Here is a 23,023-nt window from a genome sequence, read left to right on the forward strand (position 1 = left end):
TTCCTCATCATTATAACACTGAATAACTTTATACCTAGGGCAAGAACAGTTTCTGGTAATAATGAAGAATTTGTCATCATAAACAACTCTGAAACCATCATTGAAAGCTTCTGTGGAAAGTTTGTAGACTACACTTGTTATAAAAGACACTTTTTCCCCTCTTTTTTAAATTGCACTCTATTAAATATTTTTTTAAAGGACACAACCGCTCCAGCACCACACAGCTTGCTCCTCGTAGGTGTTGCTTAGCATTCATATAATTACAGAAACACAAATGAAGTTTTGTTTTGAATTGGTTGTTTTCCAAACAGCTTTTTTGCACTGATTTATTAAATTTGGTGGGGATGGAGGAATGAGAGGGAGTTTCAGATTCCTCCAGTGTCCAATCATCCCGCCTCATTTTTCACAGCTTCTGAGATCCATACCACCCCCTGGTAGGACCCATCTGCTATTAGGAAATTCTGCCTTGGGCACGGTATTTCTCATTTAAAGTTCCTTAACAGAAACAGAAATTAGCAAAATGGCTGAAGAGAAATTTAAAAATGGCTATGTTTCTACTTAACTATCTTTTGACTACATGCAGAAAGCTTACTATACTCTGTTATGTCAAACCAGTGCCTTCACCACAGAGCTCAGAATGTGGTCCTTTTGCAACTCCATCATATTGCTGTGGAAGCAAATCTAAAGAAGACCTCACTCAGGAAACCTGTGCTTCCTCCCTCTGTTAGTGTCTGTTTGGATTCTCACCTCCCAGCCTCTTTTCATTTGTCCTTCTCACCTCTACCCTGACTCCCGCTCTCCAATAAGAGACTTCTTGATTCTTAATTTACTCAGAAGACAATTTCAAAACTCATTCCCACATACTCTTCTCTCCTTTCACTTCCTCAAGCAGCCAGGTCTCCTGTCAAGGCAGGTGCAGGCACCTCTCTACTTCTTGAAAGCAGCGAGGGTTAACGAGGGCCACTCCCCACACTTGACTAAATACAAAAAAAACCTCATTAGCCCACACTAAAGCAAAATGTTCTCTCTCACTTCATAAGAGACTGTTCAAATCTCATCATGAAGCCTCATCATATTTGGAAATGTCTATTACATACAAGAATATACATCTGCAGATATGCTTTGCCACACTTTACACAAATATATCCACTCATTACCGGCTTTTGCTTGAGACTGGACTTGGCAGTAATAATTACTCATGTAATAATACTTGGCAGTAATAACTAATCATGTGGAAGTGCTAAAGTGAGAATCCCGAAGCAACCTTTGAGGGACACTGTGACAGATTTATTATTTGCAAGGCATGTTAATAGGCAGCACATATTTCATGTAACTCTTTATGAAGGGAGTTTTCCTAGGAGAAATCAGTCAGTACGTACTTCCACTCCTCATCTGGGCGGTTTAGTTACAATTCACATGCCTGTCTGCCTACCCCAGTGCATTGCAAGTACGCTCAGTCCAGAGATTTCCTGGATAAACACCTACAGCAACTGAACTGGATAAAGAATGGAGGTCTATTTTATAGAAAAGATATAGAAAAGGGGGTTAAGCATTCCAGCACAAAGAGCCTGGTTTTCTGCATCTGTGTAGAGTGAGAACAAGTGGCTGTAAAACGCAGAATGATCAAAATCTCCTTGTACATCACACGCAATCTCTGCATCTCGCTCCCTACACCACCACTACAAATGCAGAGCACACAAACATGTCTTTAGGGAGGCTGAGAAGAAAAGAGTAAACTGAAACACTGATTTTATAGGATCAGAATGGGGCCACCCTGCACAGACATAAATTGCCAAGAAAAATGTGAAGAATTGGCTTTGGCTGCCTCCAGTAACTGAACTTACACAGTCTCTCCAGTGGCCCACTCTGGATCCTCAGTTGCCTCATGCATAGAAAGAGAGACAGACACACACATGCCTGAGCTCTCACTCAGCCCTAGACCCTACAGTTTCTTTGCCACATAGCTGGGACACTCACTCGCTCTGTCTTGCAGCCAGCTCCTCCAGTTGTCTCTCTCAGAGACAAGGGCACACACCTGTCTCCCAGGTCACTTCAGTGAGTTAGTTCATAAGCCCAGCAGTTGATAGTCATGAGTGACCACAAGCTGACTTACACACCTTCACCCACTCCCATTGCTGACACCATAGACAGAGGCCCCTGGGATCCCGTGGTGCCACTCCAGTTGCTGGCTTGTCAGACTTCCATACACAGAAGAGAGCCCTACACACACATCTGTCCCTCCCTTTCCCTGCCTATGGCTCCTCCCCTAAACATCCTATGATGAGTTTTGCACAATCACAAAATGCTCTTCCCCTGCAACTCAAAATGTGCTCTATTCCCAGGCAGTAACACCACCACTACCCCTGCCCCAGCCTGTGAGATGACAGAGACACACTCCCATCTTGCAGACATCTTCTCTATATGTAATGCAGCAAATCTGGATACTGACAAAACTCATCAGGAAATGGAAGCCTCTGCCCTTTACAGAGTCCTCTGCCAGTACAGCATCATCCTGACACCCAAGATGTTCTACGCTATTCTCAGGTGCTCTAGAGCTCTTAGATCTTGCTTGCTTCTGACACACAGCGATAGCTTGCTTTGCATTCCTTGGAAACCACATGGAGGGAAACAAAGGTAAAGACCTACATAAGAAAAAAAATCTGGGTTTGTAACACATCCATCCCTTAAATCCTATACACTAGCATTGTTCAAAAACTGTTTGTAAGAGCATTAGCTAGCATAATCTTGTTGCCAGCTTCATGCTATTTTTATTTCTATGTTCAAACATTTGCCTTTAGAATCCTCACACTGCCCAGAGGCCCCTTGCTGGAAAATGTCTAAAACCAGAGCAGCCATTGTACCCTCCAGAACTGAGGCTGTGTTCAGATGGAACTTTACTGATTAATCACCAATTCGGCACAACAATGCTTTAAAATGAAAAACAGACCTGCTTCAGAAAGCCTGGCATGGTACTTGGCATTGCGTGTTCCAATATATATGCACGGTACCATGACATATAGTTCCTAAAGCTGAATATTTTCCTGGAAAGACTGTACCCCCAAGATGTGATGGATGTAGACTTAAGGAGTTTTACCTACTTTGAGACAACTTTCAGCTAAATATATGTATCCTGGACACAATGCCTTCTGTAAAACTAACTTCTATCGGTGTTAAGAGTGTCACAGCAGAAAAAAACACAACCAACCAAAACAAAAATAGCCTGCATTCAGTAAGAGTCTAAACAAACTTGCTACCAGTGACTGAGATATAAGTTACCAGCTCTGCTTCACCTGGAAATGCAAGATAATTATGTGTCCCTCACCAAACACATTTTTGTAATACAATCATATCACACTTTTAGTTCAAGATTTTCAGAAAGTCTTCAAATGTGTTTTAAGAATCACTGCAAGGCAAAACTCTCTGAAAGGAATTTTCTTAACCAAGGGCAATGTGCTGCTCTATCACATCAAATACATCTTAGATATTAACAATATGACAAAGTTTTACAAAAAGATCCTCATTACTTACAACAGTTGCTATTCAAGCGACACTGCTTATTTCAGTTAAGTAATCACAACTCTTAGACTGAAATTGGGAAGCAATAATATACAGCAGCTAAAAAAGAAACAGATGAGACTATATCTATATAAGAGCTCTCCAAATGAATATCATACTTGCATTCCCAACACAGTGATAATGCTCCCTAGGTACAGACTAGAAACCAGATTAAAATCACCGTGGGTTTGTACATGAACATAATGAACACTGGGTATATTCTTTGAAAAATAATCATAACACCCTTTTGCCAAAAAACAGCAACACTTCTTTTAATTATTTCCTCTATAACACAGCCCCTTTTCCATGTGCAGAACAGATCGCCTCCTGTTTAAATACCACAATCGTGACTACAAAATACCAGTCAGCCAATACTAAAAACACTTATGTGCTGTATATGTTCATAATAAAGAACAAAAATATGAAAGCACTTGCAAAAACAGATTGTGCACACTAGCTCAGGGCAGCAGACACTTGCACAATGACAGCCTTATCTTGATATTGTGCTTCATTTTGCATTGGCCTGTTTTGCCTAGGAGACGCACCTGCCTCATCACTTATCTGACACAAAAGAAGACAAACCATTTTTTGAAATACATATAAACACCCTAATATGTCATGTCAATGTCATTGGGAATGGCAATGAATATTATTTCCATTCTAATGACCTTCTTTCAGATGCATTTAGTTCTCTATTTCTCTCTCTTTTTTTTTTCCCCCTTACAAATGACAGACAAATAGGTGAGGCAGATGGTAACAGTGCTTTACCTCACGTGTGCCATACTGTGGTCCATATCCCACTCTGGAACTTCTCCTGAGGCCGAAAGAGAATGAAGGTGATTAGCAAAGTACTGGTGTCTCTGGAAAGTAGGAGAGAAGGAGCAATGTCATGAATGCTCATACACGCTCTGAATCAAATTACAAGCTGAAGGGGAAGCAAGGGCATCTTCCTCAACGATCAAAAGGGTATTATAAAATAAACTATGAGGTATTGCCCAGAGCATAGCTCAGAAATTCAAATTTGGCTTCTACTAGTGGTACACAGCACTCAAGCAAACCACTTCTCTTCACATTCTGTTTGTAAAACAGAAGAAAATCAAATAGAATAGAATATTTCCATTTGGAAGGGACCTACAATGATCATCTAGTCCAACTGCCTCACCACTTCAGGGTTGATCAAAGGTTAAAGCAGGTTATTAAAGGCACTAAAATGGGAGATATTAATACCTTCTTCCTTCTGCACTTTCTTTTGGCTATTCACTGTGCAAATTCCTTCTAGACAAAATTTTTTGTCTTTCTACCCATGCATATGTAGAGAGTTTAGGATAATGAGGCCTGAATATTGACTGATGTCTTCTGGTGCCATTGTAAAGCCAACATTTTAAAAATAGTTAACTTCTATTTACAGTTTCACCACTGACTTCAAAAGAATTCCTGCTATTTCAGTGAATGTCTATGCAATTCAACTTATAGATCTAGTAAATTATTACAATAATATTTACCAATCATTCTGAGATATGATAATGCTTAGCTAATATATACAGAATACTTTAGTACCTACAATCAGCAGAGTGTGTGAGTCTCCAGAACACGAGCAGCAGCATAGCTGGCAAAAGTTGAGTAAAATACAAAAAATAGCATTCACTGTATTTTGACATTTGGTGCCTTCAGGACGGTTTCAATATTCAGTGACATACATACTTTTGCCAATGACTATAAAGGGAGTGAGTGCTGACGAATGACATTTCACTCATTCCTCTTGCTATTCAATTAGATGTGGCTGATATGTTAAGTGGTTTTCAGTAAGAACACAAGGGACCAGCAGGAATGGCTTTCAACAGAATTAATCAATAATGGAATAGCACAGTTGTTGGTAATGAAAAGGCAGAAGTTATCAATAGCTAGCAGTGTGCTCTCTGAGGCATTGCTCTTCTCCCACGTGAGGTATGGTGGAATGATAGCCCTTCCGTGCTACAGCCATATCAGCATGTACTCCAGCAGAACGTTTCTCAAGGCTTTTTATCATTCCCCTCCCAACTACTAGAGCACTACAGAGTTGCAAAACCAACTTGCACTTTCAGGCGTTAGATGAACCCATCTAAACAGGCTGGAACTTTCAGGACATGAGTTTATTGGTGCCAGTCATCACTCCAGAGTAGCAATTAGGCCTTGGACATGTGCTCATGTTAATCCAAGGACAACAATTTTTGTCTGAGAGTAAAGGGAAAAAGAAAAAAAACAAGAACACAGTACAAGTTCTTGCTGTATCGTAGATCTGCCTCAAACAAAAAGCTTCACCCATAGGGATACCTCTTCAAATAAGGAATACATCTTGTCATGACCCAAAGCCCCGGGTTTTGTTATTTACAAAGGTGTTCTCCTGTTTAGACCAACTGTACAAATGGTAGGTTAACACAAAGGCTTTCTTCTGCTCCCAATCATTCTTACCCCTATTAATCTCTGTAATCATGAACCCTTCTTCCCCTCCAGATACCCTTGTGCTGGCTGCAGCCAAGATTCCCAGGATGCAGCATATACAGTTACCTTCTTCACACCAAAGGCTCAACACTGTGCCCAGTATTGGTTTCAGCCACCTGCCTCACTGAATCATGGGCCACTACAGCTGGGACAAGCAGGCAAGCTATTTCTTCTCCCCATGTTAGCCAGCCTCAGTATCTGAACACTAACAGCCAAAAAGACTCATCACTAGAGGGAATCTCAAGTGCCAGCAGAAACACTAATCAGAGGATGTGAAGAGAGTACCTAAAAGTACTAAGTAAAAGAGCTAGCATGTGCTCTGGGAGTAAACAAGGATGACAGTTGCGATTACCAAGGAGATTCTGGGGGTTGTAAGAGAAAATATCCAGTTGGAGCAGTAGCTGGCAAAATCCTATGCTAGAAATAATGACAAAACAGACAGCTCTCTTCAAGGCTGTGAAGAAAGCATAGCATCTGCCATCTTCATGTGCCACCTCTCTCCATCACTGTTGGTTCAATTCTGTTTGCACGTGCTTTGACTTTCACAGCATAGCCTACTGCTTAAAAAAAAATTACCTCCTCGTGCCCTTTGGTCTTCTACCTTTTATCAGGTGAAACACAGTTCAGTGCCCATTAAAGGAGAGACAGACTCTCATATTTATCTTCCTCTCCAGTTGATAATTTTTCATTGACATGTTTCTAGGAGGACAGATTTTGACACCTCTTCTGGGCAGGACCAAAGCTACAGTATATTCTTTCTCCACTTCTGTAATTGGTTTAAAGGTCCTGGTACCAAATGACCGCTCTGTGGTACAATGAAGAGTCTGCTTCACAAAATAATTATGCCACCTAAGTTACAAAGCAGAATTATATTGATTTTTTTAGTGCAATCTACATTTTATCTGTCAGCAGGCAGTGTGTAAGTCAGAGCCCTTTGACCATACACTATTCCTTTTACACAGTGATCCTGTGCTGTAGAGCAAATGAAACAAGAAGTGGAATGGGGTCAAATGGGCAACCCTGCAGAGCATTAAGATAAAGGACTTTATATTTAAAACTGGAAGTTCTAGTCATCTTAACACAGGCTAAAGATTAGGATCAGTGCTTCTACAGGAAGATGAATTATACTTTCAGAAGTAGGAAATCTATCAGAACAAAAAGCCTGCTTCATGAGAGCAATTTAGCAAATGTAGTTTCAGCTATGACTGTAAAAAATGAACCTGACAAGCTAGTAAATGTCAGTTACTTGAAGCTTGTTATTCATTTTATGTACAACAGAATTGTCTTAATACTCTGCTCAAAGCAGTTGAAAACAACAACCCATTCTCTTTAGAAAATAACAAACAAACAAAAAACCCCCCAGAAAATGGAAACCAGTTTGTTTTCCTGCAAACAGAAACGTGCAGTTATTTTTTTCATGCTAACACATTAAATTGGGATGTAGTTGTTATGATTGCTATTGCTTTCTGCATATTTTAGCAAAAATCGGTGGAAAAGATATACACTTTCTCACATAAAGGAGCTCTTTGCATAAAATTAGGGGGTTTGTCATGTTTCCCATGATAGCAGCAGTTGCCATCATAAAACCCCAAAATTTAGATCAGGTGCTTGTTAACACTGAGTTTCTAAAGATAAACAAAAAGCACTTTGGGTCTACTCATGCTACAGATTTGTTTCTAATGCATTGTAACCTGTATTCAGAGCCTACCAGTAATTTTCAGACTGTTAACCTTTTATAAAATTTTCCACTTGTTTCATTGCAAGTCCCTGCTATTTGATATAATAATATACATGAAACACATCTCAACTTAGATTGCAGCTAGTCACGCATGAGGTGAGCAAGATCTTCCTACTTTTCTGCAGCTACCAAATAAAATACCTGTCCTTGCATTGCTGACAATGGACCCTAGAGTCTCTGCAGACTCAAAGGAACAAGGCAGAGGTAAAGGGATGCTTCTGTTTTTCCTGAACACATAAAGGGAAACCGATCTCGATCTCGTTTAGCCAGATAGGGTGCGTATAAACTAAAGACAACGTAAAGGGCTGGGCTCTTTTATGGAATGACATTCTGGGAAAGTAGGTGAAAATCAGAGAGATTTAAATCTCTGAGTCTCAGCAAGTATGAGAAAGCCTGTTAGGATTAAGTAAAAGAAATGTGAGAGATTGGGGGTTCTTCTCTATTCTGGAGCATGTATTGCCTGATTCTTCCTCTTCCTCCATATGTACCACTCTGTTACCCCTTACTTCAAGTGCTGTTTTTCTTGAGCAGCAACCAGGGGATGCAATTATTTTTGAGTATGCTGGCAGACATTACCAATTTGGTGGGGGGGTTGTTACAAGAAATTTCTTAGACCTCCTGTTCCCATAGTCAGGTGATTATATTAGTATCAGCCTTTAAGGACGCCTGAGGATCTGGTTTTGCACCTTTCTCCATCTGATCTGTCAGGGACATGACTTGAAATGCTATCGCACAGCGCTAGTGGCCAGGTCTCTCCTCTCACAAGAACTCCATAAAGCCATTTCACCTTTCAGTATGTCTGGGACTATAATACGTTGTCTACTTAATAAACACCAGAAACTCGCATGTTTTGGGAGACATAAAACTGACAAGCAACACATAGTGACAGCTGCAATGAAACATTCACCCATCCATTCCACCAGCCCAGCCCTAGGCTAGATGACAAGTTTACACACAATAACTGCTGCACACACCCTACAACTACCATTGCAAGTCTTCCTTCCTGCCCTGGCAGACTATGAGGAAGCAGGAAAGTGTGCAGAGATACTCCAGGGCATGATTAGTTGGTTATATACTCTGCAGAAAGCATAGCATACAGGAGTCACCTGCCACAGCAACCTGAATGTATGGAAAATCAATTGCTGAAATAAACTGATTTTAATTACAGGAATAAATGTAATTAGCAAGTAAGCTACATTTAGATAATGTAAGAGAAAGGGGAACCCTTTATACAAAGGTGTTTTGTTTCTTCACTTAATCTAGAGCTTAATGGACAATATGCTCATATGCAGTTATTTAGCGTATGCTTATATTCAGTTATTCAGTATGCCCTCATAGGCAGCTCTGCAGCAACTGAATGGAAGAAACAGGCAAAGGGTCACTAGCTGCAGGTTTCTGGTCCTAAACCCATTGTTATATTGGCAACTATGGTCACTAGGAACAAAATGTGTCTGGCCTAATATAAGCACAAACCTGTGAAACACGTATGCCTGAGTTAATCACCCTAGGCTCACTTTATAACTATTGGAGAAGCTGAGACATCTTCAGCGGGAAAAGCACCTCATCCAGTGGCAGAAAACTAATTATTTTTCCCTATAAAGAAGACCAGGGTGACATGCTCTGACTTAAATATTGAATTTCTATATCTAAAGTGAGTGAAAATCTAGCAATCTTGACCAGCTAGAGAGCCGATGCTCAAGGCTGCTTACTTATTTAACCTACAATGCCACTGGATTTCTGTACCAAACGAGACCTTGCGACAACAAACAGAAGCCAACGTTTCCCTCTACTGGACAAGGAGTTTACCTACAGCTTTAGGCTCTACCCTAACGAACCCAGGCTTTCTCTGCAGGTGCGAAAGCTTCAACAAAAGGGCAAATTACAGCCCCAGGTTGTAACTTAAGTCTGCCAAACCTTGCTACTGAGGGGGACAGGCAGGCAGTCTGTTTTTCTTGTCAAAAACATGCAGGGATTAAAGAGTTTTTCCACTTCCTATGTGGAGGTTTATTTCACAAAGGGGAAATAATAGTAGTGGTGGCTTCAGAGGCTGAACTCAGTTAAGACTGTGAGAAGGGTACAGCTGCCTGTCTTCAGGAAAATGCAGAGTGCCCGAGTCGATGAAGCCAGAAATTCCCTTTTTAGAGTTCCCTCATATTGAGAGTGCTAACTGCCGTTAAGGACTGAGTTTAGCAAAGCCTGAGCACCTGACTTCGGCAGCTCAGACCTAAGCCTTAGCCTTTGGGGTTTAGTCCTCCTTTTTCAAATAAGAAAAAAGGCCACCTCTGCTTTTTCATTTTTGAAATGGACAGACAGGTGAGAGATTCTCAGGAGATCAGATATTGAGGTAATGTCACGGTGCAAGTATTTTAAGGCTTTATCCAACATCCTTGTATCCTATTGATCTCATATTCCTGGCCTTTGAAAATAGCTGTCTTTATAGGCAGAAGGAAGAGTACAGAAAAGGAAACATGAAACCACACACAAAAAATGTCTTCAACCTCTTGCACGGAACACACCATAATTACTTCCAATCCTCATATACGGGTTAGTGGAAGTTGTTAGGCTTCTCATAATAAGAGCTTAAGAGAATGAGGATTATGTAATGCCCAACTCCAAAGTGTTTTATGTTCACTGATATCTCTTGTCACATTTTTTATAAAGGCTGAGCCATTAGACAAATTCCTGAGAGACTACTTTGGTGGAGTTATCTTCAGACATGCCAGGAAATGGTTTTTTTTTTTTTTTTCTTCTGGATATTTTGCCTTAAAAATGGCTACAATGTGAAAGGAAAAAAATTGGCACACTAGAAGGGGATGAAACAATAGCAATCTGCTGTCCAGAAACGGTATTTCCCATGGGCATGAAACCACAGGCTGGACACTGAGTTCCACTTTGCACCTCTTGCCAATTTGTCCGTGGAGTCTTTACTAAAATAAAAGGAAGCTGGACTAGTCCTGACAGGGACAATCTAAACTCTAAGTAGCATCTACATAGTAAAACAAAAGACCACAAAATATTTTTCCAGATGAATGGCAGATACATGGAAGACAGGGAATGCAGAATGGAGACGCTTTAAGCAACACCAGCTTGGCCTCACTTGTGTCAGCAACTTTTCCTACATCACCTGAGACTTCTTTTTATAGGATTCCGTCAGAGAAAACAAAGCCTGGTACCTCACCTGTGTCAAGTTGTTCAAAGTTTTTCTACAAATCTGGGAAGAGACAACTTTAAATGCATTCTCAATATTTCAATGTATGAAGATGTATTAGATCTACAAGTGAAAGCCCTGGAAATCAAGGTTAAAAAAGTTAATTTCCTCCCATTTTTTTGTAAGTATTACTTGCGAGAGCTTTCTCCCATGAATGTCTACTCACTGCTTCAGCAAATTTAATCACTTGATTAGATCCTGATGTTATTTTAGACCAATTTATGAAGCCCATCATAACTGCTATTTTCACTGTCAGACTGGAAAAATTTGCAGAGCTTAGATTTTCTCAGTGTTATCCACAAACCAGCAAAAAAGGGAGATCCATATTGTAAGCCCCAGGATAATTTTGTGTCTAATGAAGGTCATGAATTTACAATAAATACTTCTTAAAATTCAGAATGTATGTAACATTTCACATCACAATAGGCAGGATGTGAAATGGCCCACTGTTTTTATAATTTGAAAGAGCTTTTCCCACAGTCTTACATTTGAAAATGTTGGCATTCAGTGCAAGAAATAGACAATACCGTCAAAAGAAAGAGGTGAAAGAAAGTGTATTTTAATGTGAGTCCACAAAGACTACTTGAGCAATGGTTCAAGAGCATTGGCCTCATGCTTTGAGAAGCTTGGTAGATAGACTGTTACAAGAGACAATACCTGTATAAGATTTAGGTCTCATCAATAGACTGTGATGTTATTAAATGCCATTTTAGAGGGGTGCATTCATGACTTTGAATATATTGCAATACAGAGGATGTCTTTACATACAACATATTGCAGTATGTTTCTGAAAGGCTGTTAACAATCACATTCTCTCAACACTGGCAAAAATGATTAAAGTACCAGAATTAGTTTTGGAGCTGAACTTGGCTCTATAACTCAATGTCTGAACTTCTCTTCTCTGAGATACTTCTTCTTCTGTCAAGTACCAGTCCATTTTCCTACATTCCCAAAACCTGCCAGTGCCACCACTGGATCAGCCAGACTTCATATACTCCACTTATCTCACAGACCTCTAAGGAGATTGATGAAACACTCTGGGCATCACATAGTCTGACTACAAAGTATGGAAAGCAGTAACGATCCATGCCATCAGAAGATGTAATGTGCCACTGGAAGGGAAAGGTAAAGAGTACAAGTAACAGGTGAAGTTAACAAACATGAAAAATCATGGGTCCTGCAGGGCATCCTTATTTGCCATTCCCAAATTTACCATGATGGCAAAAGGAGATACCCAAATGCATAAAGTTAAAACTTCTGCACAAGAATCATAACTCACTCAACAGTGAACATCTCTTTATGGAGATGTAGTTTTACTTGGACTGCCGAGCTTGACCATGGCACTTGTCCTTAAAGCAGCTGCACAACCCTACACTTGAAGGCCCTATTCTGGACCCAAGCTGGGGGTTGGTGCCACGTCCATTACAGCGTAAGATCCGGGCACAACCAACCCACCTGCCCCACACCTCGTCACCCACCGCTTCCCACAGAACGCCCTTTTGCGTCGCAAGGTGAAGCTGGCGCGGAGCACCCGCGCCGTGCCTTCCCCTTACACCGGCAGCCCAGGCCGGCCCGTGGGCCGAGCCGGGCCGAGAGCGATGGCCCAAAGGCTGTGTCAGCGCCCAAGCCAGCCTCGCCCGCCGCACGGAGCTGCCGCACGGAGCGGCCGCCGCAGGGAGCGGCCGCACGCAGAAGCGCCTCCCGCCGCCTCCGCGCCGCCCTGCCCGCAGGCGTCCCCGCGGACGGCACCACGCATCACGGAGGAGGAGAACATCCCCCCGCCAGCGCTCGGCCATCTCTACTTGGTACGGCCCAGGCGGGGCTCCGCGCATGCGCAGCGCCTGGCGCCCTCGCTGCGTCAGCGGCGCGCGCCGGAAGTCAGCGTCGCGGGAGGCGGCCGGCGGTGTGGGGTGCGTGAAGCGCGGGAGCCGCTGCCATGACCTCAGCCTTGGAGAATTACATCAACCGTATCCTTCTGACGCGCGGCGGTGCCCGGGGCGGCTCTGGGGGCGGCGGGAGGGCTCGGCCTTTCCTCTTCTTCGTGCCGCTAGCGTGAGGGGACGCCGGGCGCGGGGGGTCCGCCGGCGGCTCGGCGCGCTGAGGGCGGGCACGGCGCGGGTCAGGTGCCGAAGCTGCTGCGGGCGTGGCGTTATCTCCGGGCCCGGCGAGGTGTGAGCGGCCAGGAGCGCCGCGGGTTTAGACGAAGTGCCTCAGGGCCTGTGAAAAGCATGTCGGCCGAGGCCTTCTGCATCCTGTTCCCCCGGGGGTCGCGTTGCGTGGGCCCTTCCCGGTTGGCTGTGTCGGGTTCTCTTTATGTGAGACTGGTTGGGCGGGTAGAAATGAGGTAAAAGGCGACCCAGAGAATAAGGTTTCCTATAGCTTTCAGTGCTGTAAACCAGAGCCTGGCTCGGTCTGTGATGAGGAACGAGATTCACAATAGGCCTGGTCCCTTAAAGGGCTCTTAACATGTGTTTAGTAGCCAGTGTTACGTCATTCCCTCCAAAACTGCGAGCTAATGTTATTGGAACTCCTTTCTTCCTGGTTTTTTATGTTCCTATGGGCATTTTACATTTTATTCACAAACAGTAGGATACTAACCCAGAATCATTCAGCATGATGGATATGTGATCGTCAAATTCATATAATTGGTCCCTAGGAATGAGGGGATATAGAATGCCAGACTGCAGATCCCTGTAGAGCTGCTAAGGGGGTTTTAAGGCCTTAGCTTGAAGTGTTTATAAACCTGTTTATCTTGTTTTAATTTTGAGGTAGTGCAGTTATGGGAACAGAGGTGAACTCAGATCTTTAGTCTGCTTTTAATGGTGTTCGATTTTGTGTACATCTTGCCATACTTGGGTTAAAGGGAAACTTTAAAACAGATTGACATAAAAAATACTATATTGTCAAATGTTTCTATCAACCATGCTGCTTCTCTTGTAAAAAAAAATGCTGATAGGCTTTTCTGGTTTCAAATGACTCTTAATCTTTACATTACGTATGAGTGTTTCTGAAAATGTTAATGATTCTAGTTCAGAAATGTCTAAACATTTCCTTGATGAACTATCAGGTACTGTTGCAGTCATCACTTCTGACGGAAGAATGATTGTGGTGAGAGCTGTAATTTTTTTAACAATTTATTTTCATCCATAAGACTTTCCATTGTGGCAAAAAGGAAGCCACGTGAGGATATTATCACTTACATGTTCACACCTTTAGAAACTAACATTAATTGTCTACGGGGCTGTCATTGGTATAAAAGAAACCTTTACATTTTTAATGCTAAAGACTACCTATGCAACCTGATCTAGGTGGACCTACTTCTGCAGGGGGGTTGGATTAGGTGATCTCTAAAGGTCCCTTCCAACCCCTGCCATTCTATGATTCTGTGTGATTACTGGAGCTTTTGGCATGAATAGTCAGTAGTAAATATAGATACTTTTCTTAGATTCATCACTGTTTTAAAAGTTTCATTTTCCAACTGTTTGTATTTAAGCCTAACAATAAAGGCTAAATAGAGCATCTGTTCTCTAGTACCTTAGCATTGCCAGCTTGTTTCAGATACATTTGAGTGCAAAGATGACAAATTTAAAAGCTAATTGGAGTGCTTTATTTTTGTGTGTTTTTTTCAGGGAACCCTCAAAGGTTTTGATCAGACCATTAACTTGATTTTGGATGAAAGCCATGAACGAGTGTTCAGTTCTTCACAAGGAGTTGAGCAAGTAGTGTTGGGATTGTACATTGTAAGAGGTGATAATGTGTAAGTATTATACCTATTTAATTATTCTTGTTTAAACCAATTAATAAAAATTGTGTGTGTGCATATATATGTATAATGTATATGTATGTATCTTGATAGCCCCAGACATTTTTCATTTTCCCATGTGTGAGTAGCACTGATAGCACATTGTAAGTCTCAATTTACTGAGCTGTTAATTAACTGACTTGTGTTCTACTAACAATCCAGGACAGGTCAGTATAAAGGTCAGCATTTTCCTTTCTTGAATCTGGCATTGCGTAGATGTTCTTTATTCCAGCCTGTGAAAGGCAGGAACTGTTGACCAAGGAAAAGATAGAATAATGAAACAAAAGATGAGAGAGAACTTGTGAGCAAAAAGTCAGCCATCTGCTATACAAAGTCGACTTCTGTCAGGTTTTTTTTTAGATGATTTGTTCAGAGAGAACACTTCATAATCTGATCAAACATAAGAGTTGATTTTTGGTGTCAAATGTCCTGACAAAATAAGAGTAAATGCAGATAAAAGTATCTGATGTACCAAACACTTGGAGGGTTACAAGGGAAATGGAAAGAAAGCCTGGTAAGTGGCCCCATAAGGTGTATGATTTTTGCAGCAGTATTCTCAAACTGATGGCAAAAAATTTGATTATTTTTATCAACACCAGAAAAAGGGCACGTTGCAGTGGGCAGCAGCTGAGCCTGGATAGGAATTTCAGTCTTCTGATGGACATTTCTGTAAAAGGAAACAGCAAGACTTAGGTTTATATCCGTGTGTTTATCTGACATGATTGCAAAAAGGGGAAGCTTTAATCAATTTTGACTTAAAGCTTTGAAGCAAGATTAAAATGACAAATGTACAAAGGTGAGGCTAAGCATGCTACTCTACCAGTAACTTTTTGTTCAAGTAGCACAAATGTGTATAAAAAAGCCAAATAATTATTTGCTACTTCACTTTTTCACCATACCAGGCTGCCACATGCCTCAAGTATACTCAAAAGAGTCTCTTACAGAAATTATTGCACTTTTTGTAACTTTAACAAACTCAGGAACATGTTTATTAGAAGTAATAAATCTGTATTCATGCAGTTCTTAACATACTCAAGTCCAGCATCCTTGTGGGAAGAAGAATAATAAAGAAGCAGTTAAGTAACATTAAATTCAAAATAAGGGACTCTCAGAAAACACAGAAGTTGCTGCTGCAGGATGTAGCAAAGACCAAAAGTAGAAATTTATTCAGAAGGTTACTGGATGGATTAATCTAACATGGTTTCTGGTGGCTGCTAATTCTTTTGTGGATACAGACACTAGCTTGTAAGAGAGCGTCATTGGAATACTCTATGTTCTCCCTTGGATAAATTTATAACATTTTACTCATCTGTGTTGAAGGAAGTTGTCATTCTTACCAGATGTTGCATGCACTTACAAATTGCTACAGTAAGCCGTTACTCTTGAAGAACTATTTTCTCCCTAAAAAGGTCTCTGCTCGTTTCAGAGGCTAACCTGCTGCCTAAAACAAACCAGTAGTATTTGATTCTTGTAACCTGCCTCTTCAAAGAAATAATACAAGAAATGCTAGAACCCAGCAACTTCCTTTATTCTCTACTTGTAGCCATCAAAATTTGTTCAAAGGATTTTAAAAAAACCACAAAAAAGGGGCAATCTTCACTAGTAAGTTAATTTTGTGGCTTTCCAGATTTGTACCAGGGCACTTCAACAGGTGATGATAACCTGTGTTTTTTCTTATTGCAGTGCTGTCATTGGTGAAATTGATGAAGAGACAGATTCAGCTCTTGACTTGGGAAATATCCGAGCAGAACCTTTAAACTCAGTTGTGCATTGAAAGGATGAAAACGCACAGGGACTTTGTAAATCTTTGGTTGTACAGGACCTATTTAACAAAGTGGATGATTTTTACAAATTGTGTTTACTTTGTTTAGTCACCAGGTTTTTATTATGAACGTGTTGTAGTTTTGCATGTAAATTAAAGTTTCTACATTTTACTAAAGACGTTTTCATTTAATTTCCTGTGAGGTTTTGTGATGCATAATTTCACTGTAAGATACATCCTGGGAAATGCAGGCAGTATCAGTGAGAATCCTGATACTGTGGATATATACCTTGTTCTTAGAATAAGATCTCATCCTAAAGGTAAACCAAGGCTTTTTGTGTTAACTCAGGATCATTTGGAGCTAAACTGTATAACAGTCAGTGTTACCATCTGTAAATGCAAGTTCTGGCTGCAGGTAGAAACCTGGATTTTGTGGAGATTTATTCTATGTGTGTGTATAGTGTAGAAAGCAAGGATGTTAAAAGCTTTCCCAGTCAAATGAATGACTTATGCATGTAATAGGAGTTTCTGTTCTTTGGTCTCCAGGACTATTCTGGAGTTTCAGGAGTTTTTAATTGACCTGCAGGCATTAAGGTGCTAAATTGGAGAAAGACTTTTGAGTGGGAACACAGAACCCAAACCAAATATACACATTTATTTGAAGCCCACTAAATTTCAGACCAACTCATCCTTTGTCTTCTCTCAGCAGCTGTCATAGTGCTCAAAATTTGGGTAAGATCTACAGAAAGAGAATCGTGTATTTGCTAATGTGTAACCAGTTGTCTTGCTAGACTGCAGTTTAGAAGACACAGGAGTGCTTTAAATAGAGAAATTATTTTTTTTAAGTGAAGTTTGCCTTAATATTGAATATAAGGATCACATGTAACCCTAACAGATCTCATCTTGCACATGTTCTGGTCCATGTCCTAGTCACTACTCAGCAGAAACTGGTATGATGGCAGCAAGAGGAAGCTGGTACTATTGGACAAAGCTGTTTTCCTTGTCCTCTACTGTCTCAACGGCTCCATTCTTTTTTTTTCCCCCCCCATATATAGATGTGGTGGCACAAAAGTTATTCTGAGGTATTAGTTTTTATATTAATCTTAAAACTAAGTGAGATTTGGTACTTTTCATTGCAAGTGCTGAAATGTCACTGTTTGGAAATGATATACATTGCACTGAAGATACCCATTCTTCATGAATTCCGGCTCTCAATTCATGTAGCTTCCAGTATGTTTTCTAGGATGGTCTTGCTGGATCCTGTGAAGCCCAGCAGACCTTTTTCACCTTTGTCTATCTTGTGGTAGTCACATTGAAAAAGAACAAATAAAGCAGATGATGTAAATTAGCTGTTTAGCAGAAAAAATTGCAGAGGCAAAAAGAGCAGAATGCGGATGAGCTGATTTTAAATGCAGTACTTCACCTTGGGTGTATTAGGAGAGCTTTAGTTGAAATACATGGGTTGAATAATTGAAGAAGCACTGGGATGACTATGGAAATCTGTTGGTTTATAGTTGAGTCTGAAGTTGTGGTATGGAATATTGACATCATTTGCAGTGTAACTCCAGTGTTTGGTGGAGGACTCAGATGAATAGCTGATACTAGTTAAAATTATTTTCTGTGCCCTTGAAGTGATGATTTCAAGTGCAAAGCTGTGGAACCAAGGTGGTGAAGCTGATCGGGGAGGCAGTGACAGGGACTGACCAGATGCGAATTCCGAGGAGTTCAGGAATTGCTGAAGTAGGAAAAAAAGATCTGGAAAAATAATGATTTCACACAGTAAAGTGTTTAAAACACAGATTGCTAACCCTGTCACCCTCCCTTCAGGTGAGTGACCTCAGTTCTTGAATGTGCTCTTTCTGGACCTGTGAAATGGTGTGTGCAGAGTTAGGGGCAGGTTACAAATAAGAGAAGATGTGTCTCCGCTCACAGAATGACCTAAACTTAGGGCATTCTCCAAGGGACTGAGAGAGACAAGTTTAAACTGCCTGTTACAGAATCATTTTGGTTGGAAAAAGACCTTAAAGATCATCAAGTCCAACCATTAGCCTAACACTGCCATGTCCATCACTAAACTGTGTCCCTCAATATCTAAATCTCTGTTAAATATCTCTAGGGATGGTGATTCCAGCACCTCCCTCGGCAGCCCGTTCCAATGCTTAATAAACCTCTAGGTGAAAGAGTTCTTTATAATATCCAGTGTAAACCTCCCCTGGTGCAACTTGAACCCAGTTCCCCTTGTCCTATTGTTCATTGCTGGAGAGAAGAGACTTACACCCCACCTTTCTACAACGCTCTTTCTGGTAGTTGTAGAAAGTGATCATGTCTTTCTGCAGCCTCCTTTTCTCCAAGCTAATGGTCCCTAGACCATTAACTCCCTTAGACGCTCCTCATAAGTCTAGTTTTCCAGACCCTTCACCATCTCGTCTCCATTGCCTGTCTCTGGACATGCTCCAGCACCTCTGTGTCCTTGTAGTAGGGAGGTCCAGAACCAAACACAGTATTTAAGCTGTGGCCTCACCAGGGCCAAAAATCTTGGTCCTGCTGGTCATGCTATTCCTGATCCAGGCCAGGATGTCATTGGTCTTCCTGGCCACCTGGGCACACTGCTGGCTCATATTCAGCCAGCTGTCAACCAACACTCCCAGGTCCTTTTCCTTTCCAGCCACTCTGCCCCAAGCCTGTAGCATTGCCTGGGGTTGTGGCCCAAGTGCAGGACCCAGCACTCATCCTTGTTGAACCTCATCCAGTTGGCCTCGGCCCATCGATCCAGCCTTTCAGCAAGGGATCCTGACAAAAACTCTGCGCAAGGCCCGAAGGGGTTGATAGGTAGTGCGCTGTGAAACTAACTGCAATGAGATAGGCCAAGGATGGTCAGCTCACAGGCAGCTTAACAGCCCTGCCAAGACAGAACCTGCTCGGAAGCAAATTTATTGCTGAAACCTCAAATCTGGCAGCTGTGGAGTTTGCTCACCTTCATGCTTAGACAGGGGCTGTGTAATGCTTTTCAGAGTTACAGTGTTTGCAGAAGTTGAACTATAGCCAGTGTGAATCAGTGTTTTTATTGAATCAAACCTGCAATGCAGCCCAGCTAAAACATAGGTCATCAGTGACAGCTAATTCTTTTTATACCATTGGTTTGTTTTATGAAAGTAAAGTAAGGGGGGGAAAAAAGGGGATTGTAACCAGAAAGCTAGCATAGTGATGGTCTTGTATTAATCACTCTAAAAAAAGAAAGCTAGAGAGTGTTAGTTCCCCAGAGGAGGAAGAGTCTAGGATGGCAGCTCAGCGAGTGGGAAGGCTGTATATCTTGACTACAGGTAAACCCACACTGCAGGCAGCGTAGCAAGTGTTGAAAGTAGTAAAGAGATAAAACAGAGGAAATGAAGTAGGGCTGAATTTTTGAGAGTAAAAAGGAGTGGAATGGAAAAAAAGAGCAGCAGAGCTGATTCTTGCATGTTGAGCAGGGGTATGCCAGTCAGTGTCTGCCAGCTGGCTGGGGCCAAGGTGCTCCTTGCTGTTTCCCACTGACTCTAAAGATGTGGCAAAGAAAATGTCTCCTAGGAGATGAAGACTAATATTGTCTGCAAAAAACATTTGTTTTATTCTTGCTGGAGGGAAAAGTACTCTCAAGACAAAAAGACTAGCTCTTTTCAGCCTTGAAGGCACTCCTGCTGAGCTCTGGCCACGGTGGTCGTACGACTTTCATCTGCTTCTTCGGTGTACGTGAAGACCTCTGCTGAGGTTGGACAGTCCACAGTGTCCTTGGAAACTTTTACTGCAAAGTGCCTAGATTAAATATCCAATAAATAACAGGTGATGTTCAGTAAAATCCACCGAGTCCTCGCAGGGTGATAAACCAATCTTACAGAAATAAGCAGGGCAGAGAAAGGTGATGCTGAGGACAAAAGGAAGTAACGCTGAATTGGAGGTAATCCTCATATTCCATCGTTTCCTGCATTGCCCTAGGTTGGTCACTTCCTCCTTTTGTTTGTTTAATGGAGGGCTTGGAGGGAAAGGACAAGTCCTGGAAAAGGATGCCCCCAGTGAAATGAACTGGCTTATAAAGACATAGTTCATTTGGTGTGCATCAAGGAACGCAGAAGCCACCTTCTGTGGTCCAAGGGAAACTTGCCCAATTGCAATCTGCATAAAGTGCCTCCACGTGCACTTCATGTATTTGCATTCAAAGTTCTCAAATATGATGTGGCCTACAGTCAGGTTCCTGGACTGAAGGAGCATAGGTTCTGTTTTAAGGACTTATTCCAAGAGTGGACAATTTCTGTGCAATTCAGCCTTTGCTATCAACTGTAGCATGTTCTCCGTAGTCCCTGGAGTCAGTGTTTAATCTTCAATCCTTATTGTAAGTAAAGCAGCTGAGAGACACGTCAAACATGCGGTGCTAGCGTGGGTAGTTTGGCTGAGAGCTTGTGGCCATTGCCCTTCTGCTTTTACAGCAAATGTACCACATTTGTAGGCTTGAGAACATGCTTTGTACCTGTAGTAACATAATTCCACCTCAGCCTCTGCTGCATGGAGCTGCACTCTGCTAAGAATTTTCTGCAGATTCATACAGAAATGATCCTGAACACCAGGGTTGTGTTCTCCGTGTGTTGGTTAGAAGAGATTTGATTTCTCCGACTGTTAACATAGAAACATGATGAGTACCAAGCCATTAGCTGTCATTCCTTTAGGAATTAAATGATGAGGACCATGAAGGCGCTTCTCCAGAAGGCAGAAGCCTCAGTTGAAGAGATTTGGAGAATACAAATGTGAGTCATACCAGTGAAACATCAGGATAGTTTGTGCCGCTGGTTATAGTTAGTCTGTGGTACATTTTTTGCACCTGTTTATGTAACTCCACGGATTTCTACTATCTGTGAAAACAAAGTAACATTCAGACTTTTGCCAAGAACTACTCTTGATGTTATCTGGGCGGTAATATTTTCCTTCCTGGAGCCTTGCAGCACGTTCCAGGAACTCTGGAACCTGTGTTGAACAACATGCTGCTGCCGCTCAGCCTCACATCAATGCCTTGAAAGGCCAGGAAAATTCACTCAATGCAGAACTTCTTGCCTGCCACTTGCACTTTTAGATAAAAGGTGTTTGTTACTTGGGGGAGCACAAGGGCATCTTTAATGGTTGTCCTGACATCTTTTTGTTTTATACTCTAGATTAATTAAGTGTTGAGTTCTCCTGTATGATTTTTTTTCCTGTTGTATCTAGCAACAGGACAAGGGGTAATGGGATGAAGCTGGAACACAGAAAGTTCCATAAGAAAAAACTATTTCACTGTGAGGGTGAGGGAGCAGTGGCACAGGCTGCCCAGGGAGGGTGTGGAGTCTCCTTCCTTGGAGGTCTTCAGCACCTGCCTGGACGTGTTCCTATGCAACCTGATTTAGGTGAACCTGTTTCTGCAGGGAGTGTTGGACTAGATGATCTCTAAAGGTCCCTTCTAACCCTTATGACTCTATGATTCTATGATAATTTCCACTTCAGTTTCTATGCAGAGCACAATAATCATGACTACTGGAAAAGTCAAAGAATCTAGATTTGAAGAAGTGAAATCTATACAATATGGAAAGAAACTTGTTGAAGGTGGACAAAGTTAGGTTTTACAGCAGAGCTCATTGTAGCGAAGTTCTCTAACAGATACAGTTACTGTGCGTGTCATTCATATTATTAGAAACACTGAGAAATTGGGAGACAGCATTCTCTAATCTGAAAGATTTTAAGGCACTAGAATTTCACATAGAGGCTTCCTATCCTAAAGTGTTATTTTTTTAAATTGTGGTTCTTGCTTTGGATTTTTGTGCTTAAATCTTTAGGAATTCTCACTTGTTTAATTTCAGACTTCAACTCCACTTGCGATGCAGGTGGAAAGCTGCATGTGGATGAACACTGTGATGTTTCTGCCAGCTGGCCAGGGCTGCTGGTGGTGTATGGCAAGGACTGGCAGTGTTTGCACTGAGGGAACTTGCAGGTGACGTGGTATCCTCAGATGCAGGGGACAGATTGTCAAAATTGTATTCAAAGCAATATGCATGCTAAGGGCTAGGAAAAATCCTGCAGCAGCAAACCCCCTATTTCAAACTCAGTCTATAGCTTTCTCCGATGAACAAAACCAGTTCTTGCCGATTGCCACGTGAATACCCTACACCTATAGCATTTGGTGCACACAGACCGGATTTACGGAGTTGTGTTTCGCAGCGAGCTCGGAGCTGTACAGCTGCCAAAGCAGGAGGAAGTCATTATGGCTGAGGAGCTGATGCTGATTGAAAATGTGTGATGCTGAGGAGGAAATATGACACAATAGAACCTCTGTTAGTTTGGAATTAGATTTCAAAACCAGGGCACATCAAGATGTAAACAGTCAATAGGAGTGTTCTCCTAATGAGCGGTTCATCCGCCGGAGCGGCGTGCACAACCATCTCCCTCATTAAACCGTGAGCACAGAGTGCAGGGAAGTGAGCGTGTGCT

The 23,023-nt window shown here is 41.8% G+C and overlaps 1 protein-coding gene across 1 annotated transcript; it reads left to right on the forward strand.

The window, feature by feature from the left end:
* The first annotated feature begins 12,837 nt into the window (after positions 1-12,837).
* On the forward strand, positions 12,838-16,695 carry LSM8 (LSM8 homolog, U6 small nuclear RNA associated). Its single transcript, XM_061988720.1, has 4 exons — positions 12,838-12,946; positions 14,047-14,087; positions 14,609-14,736; positions 16,465-16,695. The coding sequence occupies exons 1-4, from the start codon at positions 12,916-12,918 to the stop codon at positions 16,553-16,555; spliced, it is 291 nt and encodes a 96-aa protein (XP_061844704.1). The 5' UTR covers positions 12,838-12,915; the 3' UTR covers positions 16,556-16,695.
* The last annotated feature ends 6,328 nt before the right edge of the window (positions 16,696-23,023 follow it).

Source organism: Colius striatus, chromosome 1 (genome assembly GCF_028858725.1).
Source record: "Colius striatus isolate bColStr4 chromosome 1, bColStr4.1.hap1, whole genome shotgun sequence".
Lineage (NCBI taxonomy): Eukaryota > Metazoa > Chordata > Aves > Coliiformes > Coliidae > Colius > Colius striatus.